The sequence below is a fragment of the Triplophysa dalaica genome, chromosome 2 (genome assembly GCF_015846415.1).
Source record: "Triplophysa dalaica isolate WHDGS20190420 chromosome 2, ASM1584641v1, whole genome shotgun sequence".
Taxonomy (NCBI): Eukaryota; Metazoa; Chordata; class Actinopteri; order Cypriniformes; family Nemacheilidae; genus Triplophysa; species Triplophysa dalaica.
The window spans coordinates 5155297-5178618 of NC_079543.1; the positions used below are offsets into that span (position 1 = coordinate 5155297).

Genomic DNA, 23322 nt, shown 5'->3' on the forward strand with positions numbered 1-23322 from the left:
TAAATGACTGTCTTGCTTTCGATAGTAAGATATTTCAATTGGTCACCAGAACACTTCCTCTTGGATGGTAAACCTAAAATAAATATAAAACAACATACCGTCATTACGTACAAGTGGGGGAATCTTTCACACTCAATAAGCCAATTTAAAGATGTGAAACAGATGGCATGTGATGCCATCTAATAAACACCGTACTGAATGGGTTTTGTACCCGTGACGTTTTATGTAAACATGTGTGCAGGGCGCCCTCTAGTGATCTGACATGATACTGCGTAAGCAGACTTCAAAAGTTTGCGAGTTCATCATTTGTAAACAAAGAGACTGAACAATATTAAATGCCGAAGTATTTTTTAATACATGTAATGTAAAGTATTTTTTACATAGTTACAGTTAAAATAATTTTGTCTGTCAACGTCTGTTAATAAATTTGATCCACTTCATCTTTGGGGCTTGGAAAGTAAAACTAAAACAATTATTTACATCATATGTGCCTACCGATTTTATGCAAACGAAACTGAATGGTTTGATTTTAATTGACTCTAGTTGGCTTATAATATTTTATTTGAATAATTTGTAGTGTAGTAAACTCAATTTATACGTCGTAATGTCGTTTAATGATCGTTTGCCTGATTAAGCGTTTACAATTTTTAAGAAATTGTTCATAAATATATCATGAAAATGTTGCACAACACGACTTTCAAGAAATGGGTTTCTTGACATTCATCATTTCTGCTTAAATTACATAACACTCATAGAGAGAGTCGTGCAATAGACTCAACTTCATGATAAGAGAGTAAAGTCCAACAGTTCTTAGCTTCATTAAAAATATCCTCACATGGGGGAAGTAGTTGATGGTTATGCTAAAATTCTATGAGAAACATTATTGCTATTAATTTAATAAATAAATATATATTGAAAGCGCAACTAAGAATTTAAGTAAAATGCTGGTTTTGTGCACCATCTAGCGACAGGAGATGGTAATGTTATACATCCTACTGCTGACAACTTTTATGGAAAAGACCATGGTCTTCTACAGTTACCAGTTTAACTATGGTATTATTAGTAAAACCACAGTTAAGTTAAATTGAGCATTTGCTCTAACTACAGGAACCATGATAAGTGTAGTATTTATCATATATGTTTATATGGTAAGCGTGTTTTTTAGTATTTAACATTTGTATAACCGCAGTTAACAAATACAAATATGATAAAAATGTAAGGCCGTGTAAGGTTTAACCCTTTATACATTTTTAGCTTTCCTGTGGCTCAGTGGTTAGAGCACGGTGTTGCAATGTCAAGGTAATGGGTTTGATCCCAGGGATTGCTCATACTTAAAAACAAACGTATAGTATAATGCAATAAAAGTGTCTGCCAAATGCTTAAATGTAAAGCATCCACTTTACAACCAAAATGGTATACGGATTTGATAATTATTAAACAAAGAAAAAAATGATGTAACACCAAAAGTGACTTTATTAGTAATAAGGTAACATAATACTTTAGCAAAACACTGTATTTTAAACACACTCATCCTCCAACCAGTTCACTTGACTTCCCATCCAGCTGATCCTCTGTTTACGATCTGATGACAATGCCTGCCACACCAAACACATCCCTGAGGTGTGACATTGCTCAGGCATCCCACCCGGCGAGTTCAGCAGATTCAGGACATTCAGACTCGTTTTACCTGTACCGTCATGTTGTGGGCCACTCTGGCATGATTCTGGAGAGTTTCAGTCTGATTTCTAACAATAACTATGAAGTACACCTCATAATCTAACGAAAATCCTAACATCTTCACTTTTGTCAGTATAGTTCTTTCCTTAGAAAAGTCAGTCCTCCGTGATCTTTGAAGTAGCTTAGAGGTTCCTTAGAGTTCAATGCCATGAAATATCAGATCTAGAGATCTTCAGATATCAGGGAAGGAGTTGGATATTTCTCTCAGCTTGTGTCTGGTCATGGTGGAGGGCAGACTGTTCTCATCTTGCACACTTGCGAGCAAATTGCTGACGATGAGCCGAAGACAATCTCGAAGTTCCTTCACGTCTCTATCCGAGCACGAAGCATCTTCACCGAGAGCCATCCTTAAGCAGATGTTCTTTAGGTCAACGCTGTCCTTCAAGAGACGGAAACGCATTTAAAGACACCCATTAACAATGTGCATTTCATGACAAACCCATTTGAATACATTAAACATTGACTGATACCCTCAATGAACCATTGTTCTGTCAATAACACTTGTCATTACTATAATAAATGACTAGATAAAATGCTAGACAAGATATAGTTGTACTATAGTAAAAGCATGCTAAATTCCCCAAAGAGATTCAGGAGTAAAGCAAAAAATAAGTAGATGTGTCCATACTTTTAACGTGTGGCGTTAACACAACAGAGAAACAATTGAAACATACATATTTGTACATAAAAATACAGTAGCACATTTTACCATTTACTATGGTAAACTGTCGCCAAGATACTATAGTGTTTATTAACTTTAATATGGTTTTAAAGCATTCTGCGCAATTGACTACCTTAATTATAGTTAATACCAACAAACATATGTCAATCTGTCTAATTTCTCAAATATAAACTACAATTTACTACAGAGTGGCCTACCATAGTAAAGACACGGATGCTCTTATCTGTGATAGCTGTGGTTAAATTGCAAATCGCATAAATACGAACAGTGAAAGTGTTACCTTGCTCCTGAGCGAACTTCTTTCGTGCTGAGAAGCGCATTTGATCAAGTCTTCTTCTATAGAAATCAGCCGCGTCAATATATCGATGAGTCGGGTGACGCAGCTCTCTCGCGCTCTCTCCGCGATGGTCTTCAACCTGCGCGACTCGCACCTGCGGACAGGTGCTACCCCAGACTGACGCGCGCCGTCTCCATCGCAGCTCCGCGTTTTCTTGTGTGTTTGCAGCTCATGGAGAATATTCAAGGCATCGATCTGATGCGTTAAGAAGCAGCGTCCCATGTTGGACACAACGGTGCCAAATAGCCCTAACGCAAGTCAGGCGGCCGGCTCGCAACCCTGCGCGCATTCACGCGCTCTGGTGTTTTAAGAGACGGTCACGACTCGTTCTATTTTTGCTGCCACAGACAGTTTCTTCAGAGACTTCCCCCTTATTTATGTCCGCAATGGATGAGCGCGCTTGCTTACACATGCAAATGTGACCTGATCTCGTTCACTGAGGGGTGTCCGGGAAACAAATGACTGGGGGGTGGGGAGCGAAGGTGTTTAAAGCCTTAGGAAAGTAAACGATGGAAAAAGTGTAACTATTGTGGTTTGATTAACACAATGTTTAACTAAAATCATGCACAACCTTGTAGTGAGACAGTAGTAAAAACTAGTTGAACTGGTTAGTTTAGTAATCCGTGGTTACATTTAGGGTCATTCATCTGACTCATTTTGTTTGGTTTGCTCGGTAAGCAGCTGAATTTTAAAGATGCGCAAGACCGGATGCGTGTTAAAACCGCACTCTTATCATCTAAAACACGCGTTTCGCAACTTAAAGCCTTAAAGGTTTCAACCGAAACAAATAGGGTCTTCACCCTGCTGAACAAAACAATAGAAGCCATCACAGAAATACTGAAGGATTAATGGAAAGGAGAAAGGTTTGTGTGGGTGTTTATACTGTTGGGTTCTATTTGTGGATGTCATCTGGTTAATGATAAGCAAGAGAGCACCACTAAGGATAGTCCATCCAAATATTTAAATGCTGTCATCATTTACTCTCCCTCAAGTTGTTTCAAATCTGTTCAAAATGCTTTGTTCTGTTGAACAAAAATGTGAATATGTAAAATATGAAAATATTTTGAAGCATTTGGAAAACCAAACGAGCACTATTGACTAGTTTTGTGTCTTAGTAGAACTGTTAGTTTGCAAATATCTCCTTTACGGCGTCGCAATAAAATGTATACAGGTGGGATGCTGTTAGAAAGTATCCTAGAAGGCATCAAATAAGTTGAGTAGTTTTTGCTACTTCAATGGAGCAGAAATACAATTGTGATTGAGTTTATTTACTATTTACTGCCAAAAACTTATCAGGGTTTAACTATCGTAAATAGTTTTTGTTTTGGTGGAAGTAGATCCACACTACCAAAAGATATTTTATTGTCTCACTATTACCATAGTTTACTTGTGATATTTGTAGTGAAACTGTGGCAATACATGCATGCATGATAATGAGCCTAACAATACGGCTACTTCACTTTTACTATAATAAAACCATAATTAGTTTTCTTAAGGGATCCCTGATAAAAATGGTTTTAATTACATTACTAAGGTAAACAATCAGCTGTGAAAGTAGAACGAAACTCTGCCAAATGTGTAAATGTAGCACAAAGGTGCTTTGTTGTGTGTTTGGGTGTAGCTTTTCCAGTAGGATTTAGAGGGATAGTTCACCCAATAAAATTCTATCATCATTTACTCAGCCTCAAGTTGCTTTAAAGGTGAATTTCATTTTTTTTCTCACATTTTGCACTTTAAAAAGCTTTTTTTTCAAAACTAAAATCATCTTTACACCAAAAAGTAAAGAGCACAAGAAACCAGTTTTCACTGTTGACCTTTACTTTTTGTGCAAGGTCTGTTACACCTCAAAGAAAAAGTTAATCCCAAAGTCAAAATTGGGCTATTTTTTACTCACCCACATGACTTTAAACGCAAACACATGTTTTTTGTGTCGTTGGTGTGTTATAAGTTGCTCATGCATGCATTAGACACGTAAAATTGCAACAATGAAAGTGAAGTAAAAAAGATGCATTCGATCTAAAAGCGAATGCTCACCCAGACCTGCCTGAAACGCCTGGTGTAACCACACCCCTACAAATCTATGTCAGTTCGTTGTATGAGTTGACTAAGACGGCCCAGATGTATAAGCAAGGTGGGCGTACCTGTCAGTACAATTGCTTTTGAACCTGATGATCCAAATATGGTAAGAAGTGTTACATTTCCGTCACACGCTTGCAGTATTCGACCAATCACTGCGCACTGGTTAACTGGCCAATCATAGCACACCTCGCTTTTCAGAGCGATGAGCTTTGTTAAAAATATGTTAAAGTTTCAGAGAGGAGGGGGCAAACATGCACGGTATGTGGAAAATACAGCGTTTTTGAACCTTAAATCCTGTATACACATTTCATTACATCTTAAACAATGGTTAATATTTGTTTAAGCTGTGTCATATGACTCCTTAAAAACAAGTTGAACGTCATGTGGGCGAGTAAAAAATAACACAAATTTGCTTTTGAAATTAACTTTTGCTTTAAAACCAACTGTAGATGTTTACATTATCAAAAAAAACTTGTTCTTTCAAAAAGCATATAAGGAGTGTTATTAAGAATTATTTAATGCCTTTCTAAGTATATTCTCAATTTCAAAACACAGATTTCTACGCTCCCTGAGTTTCACAGAATGAAGCGAAGCAACTGCCGTTCCAATAGAGAACGCTTTAATTGATCTAAAGGATTATAATAAATTATAACTATAAATAAATCGTGAGATTTTAACAGACTAAATTTCAAGATCCACGTGGCCTTCATTCACATATCCCTAAAATATGTTTAACAGAGACGACCACTTGTAACTCAAACCCAGTATGGGAACCCTCATTATAAAACATCAGTCCCAAGTTTGGACCAGGGTTGGTATCAACACATTTCACACTAAAACTGTTCTGGGGTCAGTCCAGTTTTTTAATATGCAGTAGCAATGGTGGGAAACCCATCCCAGATCAGAAAACATCATCCCTTATGGACAAAACACACAAAAGCAATTCCCTAGCTTTCTAAATTGATGCATAACTTTCAAAAAAGGTACAAACAAAAACGACACATACATTGAAATATCCCCACTTTTCCTTTAAGTGGGTCAAGGAAAAAACTAAACCTGGCGGAGCCATGTTGTAGTTTTATAAACTTTGGTCAGCCTAAATGTCAACAACACATCTTTTATTCCATAACTTACACATGTACATGCCTGGTTTATCATCTCGGTGGGGACAGTCCATAGGCCTAATGATTTTAAACTTAATATTTTATCCCCTATCCCTAATCCATCAGATCTCTGTGAATTATCCAAAGTACGTATGTGAATGCTAAAGGTCACAAAAACGCTTGACGACTTCAGAGCAGCAATATCTGTGATCTACACATATGAGAGATTGAATTGAGAATGAAAATAACTGGTCTGAGCGGAGTAAAATCCACACATGGAACAGTATCGAGGTGAAGGGCTCTGGCAATAGAAGCTGCATCTTTCTAGTATCTTAAAGGGACAGCGCACCCAAAAATAAAATCTCATTCATCATTTATTTCCTCTCATGTCATACAAAACCTTTATTTGACTCCTTCTGTGGAACATGGAAGGAGATATTTTAAGAAATGTCTTCGTGGTTTTGTGTCTATACAATGGAAGTCAATGGGGTCCAAAGTTTGATTATCATCGGCCTTCAAAAAAACCTTTTATGTTCCGCAGAAGATAGAAAGTCATACAGGTTTGGTATGACTTGGATGGACTATTCCACTGTTATAAAACAATAAGGAATCTTTCAATAAAATGTACAACAGCAGCCACATTTCGAGAAAGAATGACATTAGGAAGCCATTAAAGTGTTGATGGGTTTGTATTCGACAGATCATTCATTATGTGCCCACAACAGGATTTACCGTGCCAGCTATGATACTCGCATACATCCAAAGCAACATTTGAAGATTGTTCAATGCTATTTGGAAACAAGTTACCACAAACCTTGTAAAGTCCAGAAGAGATTTCTAGTGTTTATTTACAACTCAAGTCAGTAGTGTCATAAGTTACACACTAAACATCCTTTAACAATCTTTGCGTTTATTTCCTTATCGGGTCTTTCGGCTACGTTCACAACAGCTCGACTCTTTAGCCCTAGATTTTACAGTGGATGGATATCATAGTCAGTGAACTGTCGGCAGACAAAGCTGTGGCCTACATTAAACACGAGAGATGTCCCACATGAAGAGAGTACATACACCTAAAAACATTTTCCACTTTATTCAATATACCTACTAACACAATGATGGCAAGGAGGTTAAGACACCATTGTGAAAAAGGTTTCAAAAGGGGAAAAAGCTGTAGATGACAGATTTAAAGGAGATGGTATGCGACACAAAGCCTGCTCAATCCATTTTAACATAATGTTGGTGTACCAATGACCTTAGCAGCAAGAGACCCCTGACGGATCTCCTCATTCACAATTCTCAGTTTCCCTGTGAAATGAAACACGGATTGTAATAATAAGAAAACAAATCAGTCTCTGAATGGTGTGGCTATGGGTGAAAATCCATACGTGAAATGGAGGGAGTTTTATGTGCACACATGTGGTGTGGCCCCTACTTAAGAACACAAAAGTTAATAATAAAAAAAAACAGAAGTTGACAGAAAGAAGCGAGACTACGTAACTGCGTGTTCCACAGTGAAAGGGGCGGAGCTAAAGAGAAGATGATCTGTGTCACTCATCAATCTTTTCTTTCGACGTCCTTGGAGACGAGCATGTCGCCATCACCACCGGGCGAACGTTTCGTTTTCCCCTCATTCATTTTCCAATTAGTTCATAAAAGCGATCAATATGTTTGCACGTTAGCATATTAAGTTAGCTCTATAGTTATATATCTATATCACCCCAATTCTGAATGATTTAACTTTTTTAATTCGTTGTAAAAAGAGGGATAACTGCACACAGGGCAGCTCGAAGCCTGAGGATGGACTGCAGGGTAAACGGTACACGGTGGCCACTCGGTGTCGACGCGTTCAGTTTTCTTTCTTGGCCTCGATGTTGCCGTAGCTGGAGCCGGTTTTCTTGACTTCGGTTACTCCGATGAGCCGACGGACTGCTACAGAAGCTGTGGAGAGAAAGACGAAGATTACAAGAAATAATGCATTAACTCAATGTAGTGAACTCCCGGTTCCCGATTGAATGTGACTACGGCGGATATCTGCAAAAGATTTTATCACTTATCTGACAATTTTACTTTGCAAATTGAGCAACAACTAAAAAAATGTTTTTGCAAGAGCACTGTTCTTTATAGGGAATTAAAGAAAGTTTGGTTCTTTTTGTACACTGTAAAAAAATCCAACTTGCAAAATGTTCTCCTTACAAAGATAAACATATACTTTTTTGTTAAAGGAGTCAAATTATTATTTTGTATATACTAAACAAAATGAGCCTAAAATTTTCTATTATTTTGTTGAAAGAACCTTTTCAGCTTCTGGCCAAAATGCCTCATAAAGTTTGTCCAACTTACAAAAAAGTGTTTTCTGAACAAACAATATTGCAAGAGTTTGTGTTTTAGTTCTTGCTGGATTCATTTATGCTTAAATATCGTGGTGACTCTGTCTAGAGCGATTTAATGAATGGTTTTTGATTGTTACAATGGTTGAGGTTTGTGTGTTCAATCTTGAGGTTTAAGAATATGCACAATGCCAAAACTAACTTCAATCTCTGTTTGTTGAGTTAACTCAATTTCGTGCTTGTGATACATTGCCTTATTATTTTAAGTTGACTCAACTCTTGTTTTTATAGTTTAAGATGTAATAAATTTCAAATACAATTTCAAGTGATTTGACGGCGACAAACTGATGTGGCAGGGGGAGGGGCCATTCATATTACAGCAAGCATTTGATTGGACAACAATCTCTATAGTGCATGATGAGTCATCAACATTTCTGACTGATTTATACACATGTAAGTATGTATAAATGAAGGTTTTTACATGTAAAAGAAAGACTACAAAACATGAAACCATCCAGGATCTGCATCTACGAGACTCTTTAACACACAGCTTGCATTGCCTCGGATTCAAACCCACAACCTTCACACTGCTAAAATCACGAATCATGTTATAACAAAACTTACAGACAATGAGGAAAATCATGAAGCCGATGATGAGGAGGGGTGAGCCGCTGACAAAGACGTCCCAGGCGAAGTTAATAAGCGGAGAAAGCAGAACAGTCGCCCAGAATAGGAAGTTCAGCAGCGTCCAAAGTCGCCGTTTGGGTTTAATGGTGGGTCCCGGGTAACATCCCTCCTTCTCATAATTTTCTTGTAACTTATCCTTAAAAGACAGATGTGGAATTAATTATAGCTCATGTCAATCTCCCGGATCAATTTTGAGTTTTAAACAGTTTCAAACCTTCTCTTGGTAGAGCTTGTGTAACCAATCAGCACACTCCTTTTCATCATCTGGAATCTCCTCCACAGGAAAGCGTCTGCGGATGGATAGGTCGAAGGGTGTCAATGCAGAACACTACACATACACACCACTAGAGGGCTGTATAGTCTAACTATATACTGTAGACAACCTAACTAGGGCTCAACTAAATTCAGATCCAGAATCCAAACAAATCTCAAATCAGCAGAAATTAAGCTGCAGAAGTTAATGTTTGGTGTTACCACTCACCACCATCGTGTATAACCACCATGTATAAAACAATTACAGTGAACTTTTACTGAGGTCAACTCCCCAAAAAGTGACTCACCTGACGCTCATGTCGGCTTTGTATTTCTTTCCATTGAGAATGCCCAGCAGGGTTGGGTTCTGTTTGTCTTTGAAGTTCAGTGTAACATCATACACAGCTTTCACTGTTAAAACATACAAGGCATTGGGTACAAAAAATACCGTGGCACACAGAATTTGCATTAGATGGCAATACTACAGCACATATTTATGTACAATATCCACCATCAAAAAGTTTGAGCTATTAAAACTCTTTACTGTAGTAAATTATGTTTATTAAATGATTATTAAAACCTGTGCACGTTCTTATAAGGCACTAAAAGTGGAAAACGTTTATACAACTTATGAACTGGTTTAAAAAAGCAGGATGGCGAAGGACAGTGACGCCCCATAAAAGCGAAATTTCTGATCGTAACACAAATTTACCGGCGGACATATTTGTGGTAAGATGGGCCATTTGGAAAGTGCACTTTCTTTGTCATGTGACCTTACATCTTTTTAGAAAAGGCTCTTTATAAACACCTGCCTGCAACTGAAAGAGACTAGAGAAAAGATTTCAGATGACTATGGGTTTGCATTATGTGCATTTTTCACACCACAATCTGAAAAATGCACCTCATGCAAACCAGTTAGTCATCCGAAATCTTTCAGATCATAGATACCATCACGAACATATCACATTTAAAAATTCAATAAAATTTTTTGTTTATTAGCATGCCAACTGATGCTATACCATTTCTTCTCATTTAGGATACTAGCAGACACTTTTAAATATGTTTGTGTAGTTAAAAAAAATCAAAACCGTACAATGCAAGTTTATGTAGAATTTGCCAAATTATTGTATAGCAAAATCCTCAAATGGTTAATTTAAACATGCAAAGAGTCTCTCCACCCGGCTCTATTTATACAGCAAGTGTCGAACAGAAACATCTCAGAGGTGCAGGATGTGTTAGGACTTTTTTGCTAAAAGGGTGTAAACTCTTAAGGTATAACTTAAGGATGATGTAGTGTTAAGAAGGTTTCGGGAAACGCAGCACTGTTTGTTTATCGGTCTGGCTAATGGCTATTCATTTAAATATTTGATTTGATTTATATAAATATGATTTTATATTAATATTGTACTGTATAATAAACAATTTGTTGCATTTTATTTTATTTTCATTTTTTTAAATAAACTGTTGAATGGGTCGTATAAATTTGAGTAACGGTTCTTCTACTGCTAACCCAAAATAATACTAGCTAGACATACTTTGACCTTCCTAGCTAGCTAATGCTATTTACTTTATGTTTTTTGTTGTTTTTTAGAAATAATCTACCGCTACTCTATTTTTCGCGGATGTGATCCTAAGAATTTTACCTTGAACGTTTTGCCTTTCATCTACCTTATTTGTTTATTAAAGCAGCGTGAACCACATTCATTCACATCCCTGGGAAACATTGCTTTCTGTAAACTTACAGATAGGGATCATTGTTTCTTTCAGCATGTGACCATAAACAGTGTCTGTACTTTTTCTAACCTGTTCCCTTCAGGCAATGCAGAGTCGTTGTGAATCCTTTGGTGCGGGGCAGCAGGTGATATTTCAGTTTGGGGAGGCCTTTCGACTCAGCCACCTGCATGCTTATCTGATGTTTCTTTTCCGTAAACCGGGTTCCTTCGCAGTACAACAGGAACTACAGAGCACACAAACAAACGCTTGTCAACCTGATCAGTGTTAAAGAAAGTCATCACAACACTCTGTAATCTCAGCCACTTGTTGCCAACGGAAAGCTCGAATCGGATTACGTCACACGTGACCTCACTGCTGGTGTTGGGTTTCCGCCTCACGATACTAACCGATATCCCAAAAAACTCACCCACATGTATTCTGGGTAATCTTTGAGACGGTTAAGCCCACTGAAGACGGTTTCCCTGTCCTCATCCCAGCTCCTTTTGCAGAAGACGATTTCCAGGAAGTACCACGTCCAGCCAATCAGAGGCACTTTCAGCAGTTCATGTTTAGCCAGAACCTTTGAGCTCTGCACAGAGAACGAGGAAAAAATGCAATCGAGGACAAAATGACAAATCCAAACCGACAGATTAGTCACTCATAACTCACCCCCAGCACGCCGTATCTCTCACATATGGTCCATCCACACAAGAAGTCGATCTCAAAGTTGTGGTTGAGGATGATGATCACATGCTCCTTACCGAACTTATCAACTGTGGCCTGATCGGTGTACAGCGTACACTCTGTGTCAGACCACCACTCCAGCAACATCACCAACTCTGCGTATTCGGAAAGAAAGAAAAATTGGCATCGAGGTCATGGGTTCAAATCCCACAAAACACACATTCTGATAAACTGTTTAACGTGAATGAAATGAAGTAGCTTAGGGTAACAGTGTCGGCCAAACTGCATTAGTATGAATAATATATATACATATTACTTTCGAAACAATGCACATTAAAATATGATAATATGCGAATGTTCCACTTGTTAAAACTTACGGCTCCATAGTGAGTAGGAGAGTCTGGTGTTGATCTTGCGGTAAAGTTGTTTGTTGAAGGGCCACAACACGCAGGTGCATAGCTGTGTGAAGTTAATGATGAGTCCGCTCACCACGAACACAAAGCCGATCAAGAGATGCAGGATGAACAGGCTCTTTACCCATGCTAACAGACCCATGACGGAGAACCCCTACCACACGCTCACTCACACAAAACCTCACACACTCACTCACTGCTGAAACGGAAGACAAGAGACACATGGTGGTGCCCACATTAAATTCAAATGCTTAAAAGGGACGTTGAGTAAATGACAAATCACAAAATCACTTTTGACCGATCAAATAGGACTGATGTAGTGTAGGGCAGCGACTGAATGACTTCGAAACTTAAACATAAGTTTTAGATCAATGCAAATAGAGTGACTGGGAAGCGAATGTTAGTGCATGTGGGAAATGATCAACGAGCAGAAAGAATTTAAAACGTGTGTTGGTTGTATAATTGTTCGTTTTTAAATAAAATAAAATTTGTTTAAATCTAATATATAAAGTAGGGGTCTGACAGGATCTCGTGAGATCCTTACGCAATTGGAATGCTGGAGTGCTGGGCTCGAAATTGCTACCATTTTAGACGCATTTTCCCCCTAAAATTAACCTGTGTTACCACAAAATATATTCGGGGCTTTTGTGAGTGCACACTTTGTTGTGATGTGACCGGTTTTCATTACTGTACAGAACACTCTAATAACTGCAAATAGTATGTGCCGTGCTGTGAGCTACAGTGACCGATCCCCCCACTCATAGACAACGTGATTTTGTATTCCGCGTTGCTACTTTCCCACCATTTTTCTATGTTCGCATTCACTAGAGGGACGGGTTTCAACCGTTCCTGTTACTCCCCCTTTCTGCAACACCTCGTGCATAAAAGCACTTTATAACAAATATATAAATATAGAGTAGGGGTGTGACGTGATCTCGTGAGATCACAATATCCTTACGCAATTGGCATGATAGAGTGCTGGGTTTGAAAATGCTACCATTTTAGTCGCTTGTGTGAGTGCACATTTTTTGTTGTGTGACCTGTTTTCATTAATCTACAGAACACGCTAATAACTGCAAAAAGTATGTGCGGTGCTGTAAGCTACAGCGACCGGCCCGGCCATTTTAAGACAACGTGATTTTCCATCCCGTGGTGCTACTTTCCCACCATTTTTCTATGTAAACGCGCTATACGGACAGGTTGTAACCTCCGGGCGCTTCTCCCGCGTCTACAGTGCCTTGTGCATAAAAGCATTAGTATTCACGGCGATTCAAGCAGCCAGCAACGCTTTGGTAGGGCGCAGTGCGCTGCCTAACACCAACGGACTGTACCACAAGTATAGTATAGCAACTGCAAGTTCAAATTACTTTATTAAAAACATTCAGATCTAAACATGACATCATTGGTCTCTTACATAAGTGCAATTTAAGCATAAAACAAGATGTGTTTATGTAGTTTAGCTCTGAAAGCTATGAGGGTTCAGTCAGTGGAGGAAGGAGGATTGACAGTAAGATATGATCTCCACCTCTCAAACAGTTTATAATTTATTAAAACTTTTTTTTTGACATTTCTAAACAAAGGAATATTTGAATATAGCAAAAAAGTGCATAGCAAAAAAGTTTTTTTATAAGTAGGGCTGTTTAACGATTAATTGTGATTAATAGCACCCAAAATAAACGTTGACATAATATGTATGTCTGTGCACTGTGCATATTAATTTTGTTATTTATAAACTCATACATGTATATATACGTTTGTATATATATATAGACTAGAAAAATAGAAACATCAATAAATACTTGTATATAATTTCAATTACATATATACATCTAAATATATCCATGCAATCTATGTGCATGTTTTTATAAAAAAAAAAAAAAAAATGCACAGTACACACACATATATCATGTCATCACAAACTTTAACTCTGGATGCGATTAATCGTGATTAGTCATTTAACAGCCTTAGACTTTCTTTATACTTAGATACATCAATTCACTAATGCCGTGTTCACACCAAACACGAAATAAGCAATTTGCATGAGTAAATACAAAGACGCGAATAGAAGAGAATTCGCACCGGGCGACGTGAATGACGTGAATCGGGCAAGTTGTAAAATAAAGCGCGTTTGGTTTAAACACAGCATAACTCTCTTTTTTGGTGTAAACACAGCATAACCCAAAACAGAAAAATATCAGTTTAGCTGCCATTAAACCGCAGGTTTGAATATCGTAGAGGAATTATACTGCAGCTTGTTTCATATTGCTTGAGTTGTACAAGTATTTGCATGAGTACAATGACCTCAGAAGTCTCTTACAAATGCTATTGAATATTGTTAAACTAATTTGACTGTTGAATATCATCGATATCATTCATGCATCACTCACCACAATGGGTTCTTCTCTACAACCCTCTTTTACACGGCCCCTCACTTAGCACCACCGACCTGAAACAAAAAAGAACAATTTAAATCATTAAAGGGACACAAGAGCAACTCCTGCTACAGCCCAATTCTGAACCTTATCCACACAAGTTTAGACCTCCCGCACAACATCCCGAGATTAAAAAAAAAACGACAACTGTAAAGTAGGTTATAGTTCGTGACCACAGATCCTTCAGGCGAAACAAATTCCCCTCGCATGCACCATACAGTAGTGCATTACACAGTCGCACACACCCTTTCACCCAGTTGGAGAAAGTCCAGTCACCTCCTCCAATTTCACTCTTAACATGCGTTTGTGCAACTTCTTCCCCCTGCAGCTTGGAACAAAAACATTCTTCTTATCTACAAATGTGTGCACAAATAATCCTTCGGCGCTTAACAAGATAAAACTAAAACGCATCCAAAAGTGAAATGCAGCCCTGTACAGGAAAGCCATTTCTCTGACCCTTTATTTGATACTCAAGATGAAGATGCCAAACTACTTCCAGCTGCCCGTCTCATAACCTGCAGGTGACCCGTCTCTGTTAGTCCGTGTCTGCTGCTGTGATATTACATCTCGGCTTCAGACCAACAGTGGTATATCAAATATGGTTACTACTATCACTTCAAAAAGCTTGAAACAGTTGTGTCACATACGTTTGTTTGACTCGTCAATATCTTCAGCCTATGGACCATAACACTGTGTCTTCACCGGACGCGGCACGATGCGACAAAAGAACCCGTTATAATTGTACATTTTGTCAACACTGGATGCGGTGCGACAATCCCATTTGTACAAGCCGTGTGTCGTCCGTTCACTTCCGGTGTAGACATGGTTTAAGGGTCTAAAACCACCTCAAATCATCATGATAAATGATCAAATCCAGTTACTACCATACGTATATGCTTTCAACTTATTTGCAAATACTAAAACAATCAACATATTATTGTAGCATAACTGTAAAGCTGCATATGTGTCGTCATTTCAAAACCCATCGCCAACCACATTTACGACTACAGACCAAAGTGTAATCCCGCATAACTCCAGTTTTCGATCAAACAAAACCTCATATCACCCACGACAAACAAAACAGATAACACTAACCTCGGATTTGTTTCCACTCTGGTTAGGACACAGTCGCATGTAAAAGATTGGGAAAGAAAGAGAGATACAAAGAGATAGAGAGAAAGAAAGGGTGGGAAAGGAACGAGATGAACTCTGTCCCGACCAATGCAAGAACAAAAATAAACTTTGGAATCGTACCAAACTAAAGCATGTGTGGTTGGATAGAGACGCTCACAGACAGAAATGGGTTGAAAGAAGAGCTATATTCAAGAACATACTAGAGATAGAAAGCACAACATGCAGAAACGGGACATTACGGTGTGTGTGTGTATTTGGAGGGTGTATACTTAATATCACCTGATCAAGGTACGACAAAAGAAACAGACACAGGCGTGGACTAATACACTGACACACAAACAAAGTCTTCTCAACGACTGCCAACAGAGGCCATTATCTCTCCAGACATTATCCAGACTCATAGTGCTCTTGATCAGCTCTGAACACTGGGTAGGACGAGCATTACGTGCTCATCTCAGTGAAACCCCCTTAATTCATTTCTCTCTGATTCTTAACTAGGTTAACTTCTTCCATGAAAGTAATGTATTAACAATAAAACTAACCATTAAAGGTCGGCGGCTGACAGAACATGGCGAATTACATGCAAGGGGACCCGCAGTGTATGAAGATAGAAGCAGCTAAGGTACTAAAACATAAGGTTTCATTGTGTCAGTTCTTTATACACATCTGAACGCATAGCTATGTATATTATATTGCATTTCTATCAATAGATCCTCCCAAAAATTATACACTGGACCTTTAAATTGAATAGCATGAATGGGGGTGTGACTATCGATATTATGTTAATTCACACATACTAGGTCGGTAGCCATTTCCAAATCTCACTGTATGGTAATACCTCTGTGTGCCGGTCACGGTACGGTATTTATTGCGGTATTTTGGGCGACAAATTATGACTTGGAAACTTGACATAAGCATCCTCTTTTCTAATCATAAGTGTTGCTGAGAGGTTTGAGTTATACCATGAGATGGGTCGACCTGAAGATCCTTTTTATAAAATAAAATATTTGCACCAGATGGACTTTGACAAAGGTAACGTCTATTATTTTTTCGAACATTCTCTATGTTAGGCCCCGAAGACCTAACGTTTCATACATCCATGTGAGCACGATAATATGGAGACAATTTTGCTATTGTGATAACATTCCCTAACACATACCGTAAACTATTAAGCACTATTCATAATTTTTTTGCTTATGTATTTTTAAGCGTGATTCATTAAGTAAATGAAATAAAAAAATAATAAACGACTACGTTTAAAGATTAATTTTAGTAATAGCATCATTTCTTTATATTTTTTAAAGATAGCACAATAATATCATTGCCATTAAGACTTTGGTCATGATAACTATGTGGCAAAAACCTGATATCGCGGCACCCCTTATTCCAAAACAGACAAAAAAGTTTGACAAAAGACTTATAAAAGTGGGGATCATGCAATTTATTTCAAGTCAAGTGTAGTCATGAGTTTGTGACTATGTGAATGCGCACAGGATAAAAACAAACATCCACCTCCCTACGTTTTCATCACAAAAATAAACTGTATGCCCGATAATGTTAAGATCGATAACTATAAAGAAAACTGTATAAAGAAAACTATAGGCTAACCAACACAACAGACAACAATGTCATTTATTCAAAGCGACACATTACAATTCCATATTTTAATAGCCTGACCTCATTAAATTAAAAACATTTTGAACGGCTGTCAATGTTTTATTCATCAGCTGAAAAACTAAATCGCTGGGATCACAAAAAAAATCGTTCTTATGTATCGTAAATGTATTTATTTATTATTATTATTTTTTCTAACGCCATGTCAGCACTAAAATCGATTTATGGCAAACTTATTCATTATAAATTAAACTTTACAAGCAAAGATTTGTATATAAAATAACTTCACTTAAAACAAACCAAAAATTTATCCATTAAAAAAAAATAGTATTCATAAAAGTTCTTCCATTTTCTCCATTGATAAAGTTATAGTTGTGGACTTCCTTATCCTTATAAATCTGAAATCATTAAAAAAAATGTATCTTTATAGTTATCGTGCTTAGCCTCGGTCCGAATATAGAATACAGTAAAGTGGACCATTTTATTAATTAGAACTTATTTCTCATTCTGCGTTAGTAACATGACAATACATAGGGTCAGAATAGATAGACAGGATTAGAGAAGAAGGGATAAACCAGCTTATGTGGAAAAAGATGTGTGGCCGGCATCCCGAGCCAGTCTGGAGCTTTCCTCAAATACAGGATAAGATAGATATGTACCTCTTTGAAGACTTAAAACCTTACAGCGCTCAAAAGAAAACAAAAAAATGGACCCTAAAGTAACACAGACGCTTCGGCTCCATATGGTTAATAAGCAACACCTTGAGTCAAAAGGCTTACGTTTCAGACACAATGACTCTGAAAAGCTTTTAAGACCTTGACAAAGCATATCTGGTAAAACAAGACAAAGTGACATCACGTGACCCCATAACAGGTGACCAATGTCATCCCCTAAAACTACACAGGGAAGCGAGAACCTACAAGTTAACAGACTTTGGAAAATATTTTAAGCGAGAGAGACTTAAATCCAATGCGTCCAATCCTATAACCCCTTAAATAAGCAGCGACAAGTGCAACAAGTGGTCTGATCAGTCCACAGGCCCATTAGAACCAATAGCTGGACTCACCAGTAGGCGTAGTAGGCCACCGCCATGACCACTAACGCCCCGCAGAGCCCTGTGAAGATCATCACAGCCCCCTGGTTCAGCATCTTTGCTCTTGGCAGTCGTCCTTGAAAGCTATTATAAAACTTTCCCTCAAAACTTCCTTTTAAAGACAGTTGAGCAACTTCGGTTTCAACGAGCTTGGAGACAAACAAGTGCACTGTGATAAATGCTCTTGAGCTCGGTCCAGAAATCCTTCTGAAGCGATGAATAAGGTTCTGGAATATTTTCAAGATGAAGATCTAGGTTGCTACAGCTGCACGCTAATGCTAATCCCGTTGTCGGATAACGTTGACCCCGGGAGCTGAAACAAAATGCTAAAACTTCAAAACACTGTATCGGCTGCACAGACAGTTCCAGTTGGCAACTCTTCAGGTAGACGCTACAGTCGTCCACCATAAAGTTGACATACTACTAGTCCTCAGATAAGCCAGTGAGAGCCGTTCTCAGCATCCCGTGTTCCCCATGTCTCCAGTAATCTCTACTGAATTAGATTACTGATAAGCATCACCCTGAATAAGTCACAACGCATTTACATCAACCTCAAGCAAGACCGGGTACAGACCGAACTGAGCTTATTAACGAAGAACAACGGTGACCTCCTCTAGCCACTAGGGGGAGTCTTGTTGGTCAAGTCTGCAGTTTGGCATGTGCGAGTAGTCTTTGTGGGTGTTTCGAAACGGCAAGCGACATCTCTGGGTTTCCAAGATGGACTAGACCCTGGGTCCGGTTTGGATGAGGTGATGAAGATAATCAGGCACGTTGTGGGCGAGGAGCCATGACTGCACAATTGTATTAGTGGCTGAAAAACACAATTTGCCACAGGCGTTCACGCCACATAATGGCTTTAGAAGGCTTTATTTATTGCGCTTTTGTGCTCGTGTTCACTTATTTCCTCTTTCTGCTTTCATTTCATTTCATCTGTCCGTATTTGATTATAAGGTGGGTCAAAGACAAAAAAGGGTTCAAGCATAAAAAGAATAAGTCTAATACTAGATTTAATAGTTGTTGTTAAAAAAAAAATGTTTTTTTGAGCAAAAAAAAATGATTTACCGAAGACGCCCACTAAAATGTTATTCAGGGTAACAATCCTGTCAGCCATATTTACAAAAAAATATGACATATTAAAAGATTAATTACTTTCACCCCAAATGCTTATTTTTTGTTATTTCCTGTTTTTGCCACTATCCCAGGTTTATGCACATTTGTCAATAAGAATTTTTGACTCATTTAAAGCACAATAAAATGTAATGCTCCCTTATTCTTTTATATATTTTAATATGTACAAGACAGAATAAGCATGTTGTTTAAATTTGTACATAAATATTGTGTTACACTGAAGGACAATGTAACATTATTTCAACCTAATTTTGACATTTTACTCTCCAAAAATTAGTTGAAACCATAAAGTAATGTGCTTTCTATGGACATATAAATCACTTTTGTAAATTTCTTTGATGGGGACATTCGAAAGGATTTAACGTCTTTGACCGACTGCACAGACGAACCTTGTATATATGGATTAAACATGAATTCTGCAGTTTTTACATTTCAGAAAAGTCTACACATGTTATGAACAATGACGTGACATTTCCCAAAAGAATAGGGATGCGGGAACGGTCCTGGTTATAATAGATCAGCGCTCTTCTGCCCGTGCAAAAGGGACATTTATGTTGCGATGATAACCTCAGATAAAAAGCCCAGAAAGGTAAAAACGGTTGTGCAAACTAGCAATGAACCCTTGAATAATATATAAAGGCCTCGCTTATCCACTGGATTCATGTTTGTAAAAAGCATGATTTTTGTGTGTTGCACGTTAGACTGATCTTTCGCTTCCTGAACGGTCAGAGAGGAACTATGTACTAGGGTCCACGTTATCTTTAAAGCCCAACGTCCTCTGCAGAAGGGTGCATCCTGATAAAAGGGCATATGAACAAGGTCTCGAAAACAGATAAGATTTACAGCATAAGCGCTCATTTTATGAGCCATATTTAATAAAAGTAGTTTACTGTACTGTACTGTACTGTAGGTCAACATGACTTATCCGTCTGTTACATATCAAATGATTTCTTTGAATTACAATACAAATCCAATACACATCAAAATTATATATCATGCAAACAATGATCACACAAAAATGAAAAAATAAAAGATGTCAGTGAGTTGCTATTAGAGCTGCAATATTTTTAAACCATCACAAATGTTTTGTGTGTTTCAGAAAAAATTGCAAATATCATTTGGGGAAAAAGTAATCTTTTCGATATTTATCACTTTATAACTTTTCCATCGGCTATTGTCTGCCCCAAAATATAATTTCCTACACATCTCAAATCCTCTAAACGCAGCCCCAGATGCCCAATCAAATAAAAAAGAAAACAGTCAAACAAAACCGAATCAAAGCCATTATGATGCATGTCACTGAAGCTCTTTTCACAAAGAGAGAGAAACAAAAGAGGACGACCATTTGGTGTCCGGAAGGAAACGAAAATGTTAAGAGGATCAGGCGTCAACATCTGACTCACATTGTAATATTGCAAAATAAAGTTGCTCAACAACATCATGACCACACAGATATGCTTGCTGTTATCTACCTGAGGTACAGGTTGAATTAACTAGCTGGATCAGATTAAAGGTAAAGCTGGAAAGACACAAATAGCATTAGGCAATATACCTCTTGCATATCACATTATGAAAACAAGTTCTATTCATTTTTTGGTTTAGAAAACATATTTGATATGATCAAAAAACATGTTTACCTTCAATAAATATAAATGTCAGATTAAAAAAACATTTAAATGCATTATTTTTGTAAACACTGATATAGGAGCCATACAGCACTAAAACACCACAGGAGGGTTCAAGGGCTATCTTGTAAGCACTGTAATTGAACTGTTCTCAAAGCTGGTCAAAATAAAAATAAAAATGTATTCAAAATTGTATATTTTTGATTGCGTTTCAACCACTCCTGCAAAGCATTGAAGGGAGTGATCCAGTGATCCAGCCACAAAACCCAGACGAATGCATTAGTGCTGCCAAACAAATACAATGTTTTTGCCTTAAATGAGATTAAAAAACTGTAAAGCAAGTATGGTATTGACGGGATGACAAACAGCTGTGGACAATTTATAATGTAGGAAAGTTTACTAATAGACATGGGAAACCACCCAAGAGATTAATATAAACGCATATAAATTACACGAGCTAAGAAATGCTTCATATTAACAGGCTGTAATTCATTAACTGAAACCATTACTTATTGAAATCACAAATACGTTAATAATAATATATAGTAAATTAATAGATATTAATAATAAATTAATCTCAATTCTAGTGCGTCAAAAGAGCCGTTCAGCGTAGCAAAGGCGCAGCGACGATCAGGCTGAACTTTAGTAACCCCAGTAATCGCACGATAATGACGTGTACGCGGTTCGTGCATGACACACGGTAACCGATTCGTAAACAGCCCGTATCTCCCCTATAAATCTACCCCATGCAAATGCAAATCACGTCGACGTTTCCATTCATTGCGCAATCTAATCCAAATAAAAGAAAAATGCATTACGCGAAAATGCGTATCTTAAACGAGTGCTCCCCCAGTTGACAGACACTGGTTATTACTAGTAGTGAGCTAAACTAAAGGAAGTAAACTGTACTTAACATGTCGTTCCCATAAAAGCGGCCACTGCAGTACATGCGCTTCCACGCGAGCACGCGCGCGCACCTGTCTGACGCCAAAACGCATCGAGAAACGAATGCAAAAGCAAGAAAATACAGCGACGTGCACACACCTGACTGTCAATGTCAACAACGGCGGTGTCAGCACGCTTATTAACAAGTGAAGTCACGCGTGGTCATTACCTGTTTTAATGTCATTGGTGGAGGATCCGTGCGCTTCAGTTTAACGCGATGACACTCGAAATGTCTCAGATAATGTGACCGGAGACGGACGTCGTATCGCTCAGATGTTCGCTACTCTTTGTGTCCGCAGGTCGCCATCCACACATGCACAACACGCAGACATCGCATGCAGCCATGGACTTCCTGTCCGATCGACTCCTGCCTTCGACTGGAAACAATGGCGATTTGTGGTTCCACCCCTCCTGAGCTGATCAATAAAGTCAGTCTTGAGCTGAAGGAAACATATTGAAGCGTTCTGGACTTGAATTTGCTCGTTATGGGTTTAATTCATTCATTTAATACGTGGTGAATTAAGATAGGACCCACACGATCAAATACTGTAGTACAGTGTAGTATACTGTAATAAATATGCAATAGTCTATAATATAGGCTACTTTCTAATAGGGTAGGCAACCATAGTTCTCTGTAAATTGGTGTAGTGAATAAAATATGTATATTACAAATTGTGTACAAAGCTATTGGATTTGGGATTTTTTATTACAGTTTACCAGTAAATACTACAGTGGCGATTGTTTTATGTATGTTTATCTCATATATAATAATATACTATGGGCTATACCATAATAACAATATTTTAATCTGTTGTAAAATGGCAACATGCTTAGGCTGCTATTATAAAACCAAGTTAAAGTTCACTCAGGTGATGGGTGAGATGCATCATTCAGTGAAAACTACAGAGATCTTTAACAACCATTGGACACCTTTATGAAAATGCATGATAAGAATAACTATTGCAATAATTTGGATGTTTTTTCCTTAAGCTGGAAAACAAAATATGTTCTTCTACAAAAACATGATATGGGACCTATTATATAACAACGCTGAAAATAACTTCTGCTGAAACTAATACTTGCCATGGTCCTATACATGAAAAAGATGCATGTGCCTTTGAATACTTTCATATTTAAAATATGATTCAAAATATGTATTTTTATTAGGAAATTAAACATTTGATCAAACTTTATAATGTTCTTAATGCTTTTGTGTGGCATAAAGAAATGACATGATACTAAAATACTGACATGTCAGGCTTGTCAAAAATGTTAAATTCAGAATTATTTTTTGCTATTGAAGATTAACAATTTATTCTATCCAATGAAAATGTGAT

At 37.7% G+C, this 23322-nt stretch overlaps 2 protein-coding genes across 5 annotated transcripts; both read right to left on the reverse strand.

Annotated features, from left to right (window-relative positions):
• Positions 1 to 1496: 1496 nt before the first annotated feature.
• Positions 1497 to 6471, reverse strand: dleu7 (deleted in lymphocytic leukemia 7). The gene is made up of 2 exons (XM_056771886.1): positions 2700 to 6471; positions 1497 to 2116 (listed from the first exon to the last, which is right to left on the reverse strand). Exons 1-2 carry the CDS (start codon positions 2976 to 2978, stop codon positions 1910 to 1912), a joined length of 486 nt encoding a protein of 161 aa, XP_056627864.1. The 5' UTR covers positions 2979 to 6471; the 3' UTR covers positions 1497 to 1909.
• A 542-nt stretch (positions 6472 to 7013) lies between these two features.
• On the reverse strand, positions 7014 to 22371 carry agpat3 (1-acylglycerol-3-phosphate O-acyltransferase 3). Of its 4 annotated transcripts, none has more exons than XM_056771861.1 (10): positions 22155 to 22371; positions 14402 to 14460; positions 11979 to 12213; positions 11587 to 11756; positions 11345 to 11506; positions 11008 to 11161; positions 9513 to 9615; positions 9167 to 9242; positions 8890 to 9088; positions 7014 to 7876 (listed from the first exon to the last, which is right to left on the reverse strand). In XM_056771861.1, the coding sequence occupies exons 3-10, from the start codon at positions 12154 to 12156 to the stop codon at positions 7785 to 7787; spliced, it is 1134 nt and encodes a 377-aa protein (XP_056627839.1). In that variant the 5' UTR covers positions 12157 to 12213; positions 14402 to 14460; positions 22155 to 22371; the 3' UTR covers positions 7014 to 7784. The 4 variants fall into 4 exon arrangements, with proteins under 4 accessions (XP_056627839.1, XP_056627831.1, XP_056627844.1 ...); XM_056771853.1 differs by having other exon boundaries at positions 11979 to 12210; positions 22155 to 22370; XM_056771866.1 differs by lacking the exon at positions 22155 to 22371 and adding an exon at positions 15542 to 15818 and having other exon boundaries at positions 11979 to 12210.
• Between the last annotated feature and the right edge of the window lie 951 nt (positions 22372 to 23322).